This window comes from Podarcis erhardii (genome assembly GCF_964252035.2).
Source record: "Podarcis erhardii genome assembly, chromosome: 1".
Lineage (NCBI taxonomy): Eukaryota > Metazoa > Chordata > Lepidosauria > Squamata > Lacertidae > Podarcis > Podarcis erhardii.
The window spans coordinates 57968368-57977982 of NC_138497.1; the positions used below are offsets into that span (position 1 = coordinate 57968368).

Here is a 9615-nt window from a genome sequence, read left to right on the forward strand (position 1 = left end):
TTCTTTATGAAACACTTAAAACATTGAGCAATGACGGTGGCAATGTGTAATAGCTGTGTCAATGAAATGACACACACGTCTTTGTCTTTTCCTTCCTCCATTACATTCAGGGAAAACAAAAGAGAGAATATTGAAAGATGTTTATAACTCAGGTGCCTTTGGTAACAGTAAGCAGCTGCCAAATGCAAACTTCTTTCAAAACCGTATTTGGTCTCTTCAAACATTTCACTTCAAGAAAAGGAATAATGGTCTAATTATCTGTCCAATAAAACACTTATTGGATTATTGGATCTTTCCTCCCATTATTTGCTTTCTATGGGTTTACCTGTTAAATCCTGAAGAATTAGTAAGAATTCTCAAGATGCCTTATGTCAGAGATTTTGCCAGTATTTCAGCCTCGTGAATGAATGTTATTGATTTGGAATGTCCTTTTGACATATGGAATAGATGTGGAACTATTTAGATGGATAGCAAGCATCTGCATGAGAGAGTGCTTAATTTTAGAGAGAAGAATAAGAAAATCCCATGTTCAGAACAGAAACTGGGGCCAAAAATGAGTCATTCTTGATGCTATGGGAGATTCAAACTCCTGTGCTGCTTTATTTAAGATAGCAACAAAGGTAGCTAGCTACCTTTATTTATAAACAAACAAATTAATGCAAATTTTCAGAGGCCCAGAGTTCAGACTATATTTGGGTCCCCCCTAGCCACTCAAATCCTCTTTAAAATATGTGATTAAACCGTACTGATTTAAAACCTTCCAAATGCCTTAATAAAGAGCAGCTATTTTAAGTGACAAGAATCTACTGTAGAAGAGCAGTGGTAATGAATGACCCAAAGTATCATTTTGTTAAGAAGTTAGTCTTAAAAATAAAAAAGCCTTTCCTAATTTAGAGATGGCACCTGCAAACTGATAGAATGTTTCAAAAACTCATTAACACTACAGATAGGCTGATTTATTAATAGCATATGCCTAAAATATTTTATAGACTAGTAGGAGTCCGAATAATTCATGCTACAGAACTCTCAAAAGCCAAGTCAATTTTATTGTTTCCTTCATTTAAGAGGTGCCTCTTCCTACCAATAGAGACCTGATCTACATATGGAGTACACCATGAAGAACCAAAGTTGTAAAGTCCTGTGGTGGAATGGACTAAACCAACTCAGAATACACATGGGAGGGGGAGTGAAACACATTTTAAAATGATTCTCTAGCTAGAAAATGCCCTGCATGTTAAAAAAAACCAACCCAACCTAGCAATGCTGGCTGTACTACAACCTCTCCCCCTATTGTGTTAAGTGTTCAATTTGCAGGGAGGATGGTATCTCAAGCTTCTGTCATCTGCCCTGCATGTGGGCTGGAGACCAAGGTTTAGTCAGTCCACCTTCCAAATTGCAAATAACTTTGAAAAGTGAAACAAATACATGCTGCTGAAGTCCAGAGCCTTTGGTCAGAAAATGCCTGAAGGGAAAGAAGTGCAAAATGTGCAGCAAATTTGGTGGCTTCAAGCTTTCTGTGGCTTATGGCTTGCAGGCAAAGTAAGCTCCGTTTAGCTACAAATCAACATGTTTTAAAGTTATATCAACCGATGCATACATTTTTGCCTTAGAAGCCCAAAACTGAATTAAACGAGTCTCTCTTTTGCACAAATTTTAATCATCTTAATTCGTATCGCAACCGCAGCAGTGACTGGACAGGTTGCTGGAAACATTCCAGAGAGTTGATAAATCTTGCAATTAAAAAAAAAAAAAAATCTTGTATTTTTATGTAGTGAACTGCCCTGAGATCTATCGTTGAAAGGCAGTAAACAAATTAAATAAATAAATGATACAACCTACTCTGATGTTTTGTGATTCAGCGGTATAAAAATACATTAATAAATAAATACGGTAATGCTTTAGAAGTAGTGCAGAGTCACTGTAGTGTAGTGGTTAGTGTGAACTAGGACTGAGAAGACCGAGGCTCAAATCTCCACAAAGCTCACACCAGGATACAGTTGTGGGGCAGGGGGAAGAGATAACCACATATGCCACCATAAGCTTCTGAGAGGAGACGCAGGATATCAATGTGTAAATATAATGTACTGCAGTGATTACACTGTGGTAATTCTTTTTGATGGAATTAAGATGTGGCAAGTGACTAGGCTGAAGTGGAAAAAAGACACAGTTCTCAGTGCTCCAAAATGGCATTTAAGTTAACTCAGATTCACCTTCCTTTTTCAGCCATTTCACTATGTTTCCTTCTTCCATTGTAGGTGATAGCGCAGGCATGAGGATTTTAACTGCAGGGGTACCTTGGAAAGAAAGAAAAAAAGGAATATCAAGTCTCTCGATAAGGATATGATTTCATTTTATCAGCGTAAGAGAATCCTATGTAACCCTATGCACACTTACTCCTTTGTAAATCCCACTGAACTCCATCAGAATTGCCACAAAGCAGCCATACAGGAGGGGTCTGGCAGCTGCACTGTAATTCGTGTAGCCAGAATGTGAGCTGAATTATGCCCATGGTGAAGTCACTGCGTAAAGAGTTTGCCACAAGCACAATTTGTAATTTGTACTACAACACTGCCATAGAGAGTTGAGTGGTGGCAATTTAAGTAAAAGTGGATCAAGGTGGAAGATGTCCTCATGGCTGTGTCATAAGCTCAGCTCAGTCTACATAAAAATTTACCCACACCAGTTTTAGTCTAAATAAATGGATCTCAGTATATCCTTAACTTAACAATGCCTACAGAGGCAACCAAAGAGATAAACTTGATGCAGTGTAAAAAATACATGCCCAAGCATTGTATTTTTTAAAATAAATATGTTTTATTAAGTTTTACAAATAAAATTTCTATCAAAACACATGATTCACCATTGCACATTGGATGCCCAAGCATAGTATTAAATTATGCTTGCTTGCACAGTATCAACTTTCCCAAGTTTCTCTACTGTAGATCTGTCATGGGAATGAAAGGCATACTTTTTTTGGATTGTTATAAGAACTATTTCATGTACTGCTCAAATCCTGACTAGAATCAACCTTAACTTCATTTCAACAGGTTTTAGATATGACTTTCTCATTTAACCTAGCCTGTCAAAGTCATCAGTATGTAATCACAAATAACTATGCATTCCATAAGGTTTTTTGATGCACTGGTATAATATTGGGTAAGGTTCATATTGATCTCAGACTGGACTTGAGCAATGCGTGGAAAAACTCAAATTATACCCATCTGTGAAAGGAAAGAAACCACAGTGACCTGCCTTTGAGTAATCTGTCAGAGTTACAACATCATTATTGGAGAAATTCTAAAACTGAATCATTATTCATTAAGCAAGAAAGGTGACTAAATAAGCTGTTGCAAAATCAGACTATATTGTGAAATGTGGTCTCATTTTTTAATAATAATAATAATAATAATAATAATAATAATAATAATAATAAAGCCATCAGGTATCAAATGTGTGATCACAGACCTCTATTACCAAGACAGCTGCTGACAGTTTTACCTACTAGATAAAGTACATATTTTCCCATTATTGTAACAGATAGGATTTTGTACATGCATGCTAGTGAATTTCCAGAGAACACCAAAGAACTCCAAAAATATGATAATATTGTGAATGCTCACTTTTTTATTTCTGTTAGGCATTGTTCTCGCTCTTTAGTTTTAAACTGTTAAATTAGGTTTGGTTATGTGTATTGTTTTCTACATTGCTGTATGGATTGTTTTGGATTTCTTTATTGATATTATGATTATTTCTAACTATCCCTCTATGTATTTTGAAATTGTTAATACTTATTGCTCTGTTGATATATGATCCACTTTGGACTCAATTTTGTGGAAAAGTGGTACACAAATAAAAAAAAATACATAAGCCATGAAACACAACAGTTTAGCGATCAGCTATAATAGTGAAGCAAAATGCATACAACTGAAAAGAATTTGAATACGGCTAACCAAGCAACTCAACAAATCTCTCCTTCTTTGTTGTTAACATTACTATTCATTCATTCATTCATTCATTCATTCAGGGCAAGCCCTACCAAGGGATGGCAAAGAGCTGGAGAAGAGGACAGAGAGTGAAGAAAGAGCTGTGAGTGACAGGGGGCTCTTCCCAACTGGTGGGCTGTACTATGTCTGTGGGCTGGAGGTTCCTACTCCTGTGGTAAAGGTACATTTATTGACTTAGCTAGAACCCAGAATATAGTGCTCAAGTATCTCTGAACACATAATACTATACAAACTAAAATGCAAACTACTGAATGTAAACTAAAAGTTATGTACAACATACAATATACTTATTAATCATATTTCTATGGTCCCCATTTCTCTAGAGAGCTCAGGAACATGCATCATCTCACTTTATCTATTTCTATAATATTCATCAACATATCAATGGCAGGACAAGATGTCAAATGATTTTTCATTGTAGGGATCCATCCCTTATCCTTCTTCCAGCTTCAGTTATGCATCTATCAGCTAGAAAGCAGCCTTTCTATGCAAATATTCATCTAGGATAACTTCACAGTTATGCTCCAGAATATGTACTTCTGCCACCTGCAGGTTAAAATTATTGTGGCTGGTGAGAAATATTTCATAGGCAACAATACAGAAAGTTTAGAGGCAAGATGAGTTAACATTAACGTTTAGATTACACTGGTCAACAACAAATTTGTTGTCTGCGTTTTTTCAGTTGATTTAGGACGAATCTGATGCACTGAATCCAAAAATCACATTGGTTTTGCTCAATCAGGTCAAGTTTTTGAGCTATGGCCACATGTCTTTTTTTACGTTTTTGTTCACATGTACGCTTGTGTGGAGCATTTTAGAAGAAGTTGGTGGGGGTAAAATGCCATGTTGAATAATTGTTTTGATTGGAAATGATTATTTTAATGACAAGAAGTATTCAGGTCCGATAGTTCTGGGTGCTTATGTCGAAAAGGGATCAGTTTGAAGTCATAAAACCATGTCACTGACTGCTACTTCTGCGCTGTTGATGTGACTGGGATCAACAGAAAGAACCAGAGCAGCCTCAAGTATCCTGATCTTCAATCAGCATGTCATCTTGTAACTCACTGTGATGAAATTCCAGTGCCTATCTTCGGAGAACTTCCTGACATTAGTGACAAAGATGCCTCCAGTGTTGAAGGACACATGAAGAAGAAGTGGTTCTTGAAGATGATGCTCCACATCCATTTTCCCAAAAGGAGTTGAATGATCTAGTTCGTGACCTCAGCTTGTCAAAGGACTCTGCCGAACTGGTGGCATCCAGAGTGAAGGGAAAAAACCTCCTCTCTGACAGTGCTCTCATCAGCTTCTTCCGCAACAGGCATCAAGAGTACCTCCGGTTTTTTTCGGTAGAGAAGGACTTGGTGTACTGTACAGATATTGCGCAGCTTCTGCTCAAGCTTGGAGTGCCACAGTACAAACCCAAAGATTGGAGACTGTTCATTGACAGCAGCAAGTGATCACTGAAATGTGTTCTGCTACACAATGGCAACCAGTTTGCCTCTATACCCCTGGCTCTCTCGAGTACACTGAAGAACTATGAAGCGGTGAAGTACGTGCTGGAGAAAAATGGTTATGATCAGCATAAGTGGTTTATTTGTGTTGACCTGAAGATGGTGAACTTTTTGTTGGGACAACAGTCTGGCTTCACCAAGTACCCATGTTTTCTGTGCATGTGGGATAGGAGGGATCGTGCTCAGCATTACATGAAGAAGGACTGGCATGTGCAGGAGAAATTGGTGCCTTGCAAAGAAAGGAACATCATCAACGACCCTCTGGTGGACAGAGACAGAATACTCTTCCCACCGCTGCACATCAAGCTCGGCTGAATCAAGCAGTTCACCAAGGCTCTGGACAAGGATGGTGGCTGCTTCACTTACTTGTGCCAGGCTTTTCCAGGATTGACCATGGAGAAGTTGAAAGCTGGCATCTTTGACGGTCCTCAGATCCATCTGCTCATCAGAGATCCAGAGTTCGGAAACTCAATGAACGAAGTGGAACTGGAAGCGTGGAAGGCGTTTGTTCTGGTAGTGAAGAACTTTCTTGGCAACAATAAGGCCAGAAACTACGCAGAACTTGTCAACAACATGCTGACTGCTTTCAGAAACCTGGGCTGCAACATGAGTGTCAAGATGCACTACCTATTTTCACATATGGACCGGTTTCCTGAGAACCTGGGTTCAATGAGTGACGAGCAGGGGGAGAGATTCCATCAGGACATGAAAGAGATGGAGACCAGGTATCAGGGTCGCTGGGACGCAGTCATGATGGCTGACTACTGCCGGACTCTGAAGAGAGACCTCCCTGCCGCTGAGAATTCCAGAAGTTCCAAGAAACAGAAGTTCAAGCCCTGAAGTTTGAAAAATGGTGAAGCAACATGCAATTTACATGTACTTACCTTTATCAATGCCCACCATTCAGTTTACAGTAAACCTGACCTGATGGAGAGAAACGGAATGCCATTTCCTGATTCAGCAGTGCAAAAATACCCTAAATCAGTTGTAGAAATCTAGACAACATTCAAAAAGTAAAAAATTGTTGCCCAGTGTTATCATTTGTGGAGTGGTGTGCTTTGCTCCCAATTGTAAAAGTGATTGCCTTTATGAAAGAGTGTAGCAATTTGGCTAACAGCAGATTTCAAAGAGTCGTCCAGCTCAACTATGTAGCTTCTTGCACCATCAAAGCAATATTCAGGACAGGAAGCAATAACTACTACTACCATTAGTGTTGCACATGTCCTACTCTTCTTCCAAGGAACTCCACAACAACTTACATATGGCTCTCCAACCTAGGCACAGCTCAAGGGCAGACTCCATTACCATCACCACCACTGTGCCTTCAGACATTCTCTGGCCAAGTGTCATTAGAGAGTATTGACACTGCAAGGCCACCTATAGGAGCACACTGGGTCAATGCTACTAAGCTGCAAACATTCAACTGGGTCAATGCTACTAAGCTGCAAATATTCACCATCACTAGATAAGGCGGAGCTTTTAGGCAGTACAGAAAAGTCACAGAAGAAGTAATGTAGGGTCAGGTATGATGCTGCCTAACAACCTCCTCCAGCTTCAGAGCTCGTGTGACATCTTGGGTCAGAGTGTAAAGCCCTCAGTTCAGTTTTTACATAAGCCGTGAGTTCATTAAAGCCCTCTTTAAGCATTACTCACACAAAGGGATAGCACACATCAAAGGTGCTGCAGGGTTGCACACTTAGCCCTGGCCAGATGGTGGTGTTACTTCTTCTATTACTGTAAATTTCCCCTGTGATTGAGAATCCTGACCTTCCAGTACTCTAAATTGTGCAGGGAGAGCCAGTGTGGTGTAGTGGTTAAGAGCGGTAGTCACGTAATCTGGGGAACCAGGTTCGTGTCTCCGCTCCTCCACATGCAGCTGCTGGGTGACCTTGGGCCAGTCACACTTCTTTGAAGTCTCTCAGCCCCACTCACCTCACAGAGTGTTTGTTGTGGGGGAGGAAGGGAAAGGAGAATGTCAGCCGCTTTGAGACTCCTTAAAGGGAGTGAAAGGCCGGATATCAAATCCAAACTCTTCTTCTTATTATTATTTTGTAATTTGAGGTGTTGTGTTTTAAAATTGCTATGTATCTCGTTCTGGAATTGTTTGTAACTATGAAGGACTGGTAACAAATAGTTAGATAAAGAAACTCACTACTTTAGAAGTAATTCCATAATACAGGGCTAAAATGTGTGGTCCCACAACCTCTTAATGCAAGAAATACATGATGAGGGCTGAAGACTATAGTCCTATGCAGACCTACCTGGGAGTAAGCACCAGGTACCATAGTTGGACTTACTTCTAAGAAACCATCTAGCCCTTGTCTTCTGTCTAAGGGAGTCCTTCTGAAATGAAGAACAGGAATATCCTAGATAATAATCTACAATACAGGGATTTAAAGGGTCCTCTTTGACAGAAGTTTATTCAGACAGAGTTCATGAATGCGGCCATATTTATAATTAGAACCAATATCTGAACAATTTCTTTGTTTTCAACATATTGCCTGGAATTGACAGACTTTTCTAAGATTCTGTAACTTTTCATTTCAATGTGTTAAAAGTTCTCATTTTTTCTGTCTTTTAAAAAATAATTCATGAATGTTGCATTTTACAAGAACACCCGAGTGAATGCCAAGTACGAGCTGCCCGACAGTGGAACAGATGCCCTTGGGAAATTGTGGAGGTTTTAAAGCAGTGGTTGGAATGCCATCTGACATGGATGCTTTAGTTGAGATTCCTGCATTGCAGGGGGTTAGACTAGATGACCACCAGCGTCCCTTCCAATTACCCGATTCTAGAAGTGTGTATTGTGGCATCTTCTCAGACTACTGATTTTTATCACTAAAGCTAAGGTACTAAGAGGAACAGCTTCAGAGACATTGCTGAAGAGACTGTTACACACTCTTCTCCAAAACCTAACCCTTTTAAAATATTTTAGACTACAAATCCCATCATCTCTGGCTACAGACCATGCTGAGTAGGACTGGTGGGTAGTTTATAGTGAACAATATGTTGGCTACCTGCACTGTACTGGAGTTACTCCTACCCGCTTTTTCACATTTTTGGAGGGCTGGTGCTTTTACTTTTAGGCACCCAAAAGATGTCTGTTTGGGGTTTTGTACTTTTAAATCTCTTTTTAAGCGAGTGACACATGAAACCCTACTCAGTCATACCGTTTGAATTTAGGATTTGAAAACCGGATCGGGGACCCTTTTCAGCCCAAAGGCAGCATAGAAACATAACAGAAGCAGCTGCAGGTACATCGAAAAGACAGCCCTACGTAAAAGGCCGCTAGGCATGCCGGGGATGAATCCTAAACTCCATCCCAGAGCAAGGGCACCTGCGACCCTCCGACCACCCAAACAGGCACCACCTTCTCCCACCAGCGCCCCCCAAATCAGTGACCCCGCGACCTGATCCCACAGGCAGCCAAATAACCCCGACCCTTTAGAGGCAGGTGACCAATGCGGGGCTTCTGTGTGCCATGAAACCCAACACTCACCCAGCCGCTCCCGGGTGAGGTGCAGGAACCTCCAGGCAGCCGCGGGAGGCCGGCAAGCGGGAGCCCCCAGCGCGACATTCCTGCCCAGCAGCAGCTTCGCGGCTCCCCGGCCGCTGCAGCTCAGCCGCAAGGAGGCGGCCATCTTGCCCTCTTCTCACCACCCCCTCCCTTCGCCCACCGGGCTGTCCTCGCCGCTGCCTGAAAAGAAATACTCCCACGACGGCGCGGTGCCCTTGAAGCGCCTGAACAAAAATGCGCGCGAGAGGAATTCCTCCTCCGGAGTTCGAGGCTCCCCGGGCAACGCAAGCGAGTGGATGCACCAGGTTTCTCTCTCTCTGAAGGAAGTTTGCCGCCTATTAGGAGAGGTTCCCATTTAGCAGCCGGAAAGCAGGCGGGCGAATAAAAAACGCGACGCTTTCTGGAGACCGCGTTTCCGCGCTAGGTCGATTTTTCTTTTCATTTTTCCAGGCATTGAAATAAATGTGGCAAGCAGCCGTAGTCTAAAGGCAAAAGCACGTTTCGAAGTCGGTTGGTTGGAAATAAGCAAATGGTCTCCCTGGTTCACCCCCATCTGACACCACTCACTCCTCCGCAGCCTCTC

At 41.3% G+C, this 9615-nt stretch overlaps 1 protein-coding gene across 2 annotated transcripts in view; it reads right to left on the bottom strand.

The window, feature by feature from the left end:
* PDHX (pyruvate dehydrogenase complex component X) overlaps window positions 1-9211 on the bottom strand; it is a 55096-nt gene extending 45885 nt beyond the window's left edge. Inside the window, exons 1-2 of one of the 2 annotated variants that reach the window (XM_081835472.1) lie at window positions 9015-9211; window positions 2211-2294 (exon numbers count right to left, since the gene is read on the bottom strand). In XM_081835472.1, coding sequence (XP_081691598.1) covers window positions 2211-2294; window positions 9015-9156 — 226 coding nt within the window. In that variant the 5' untranslated portion in view covers window positions 9157-9211. Of the gene's footprint in view, window positions 1-2210; window positions 2295-8685; window positions 8708-9014 lie in introns of those variants that run through there. The other variant, XM_081835473.1, reaches the window with a different exon arrangement.
* Between the last annotated feature and the right edge of the window lie 404 nt (window positions 9212-9615).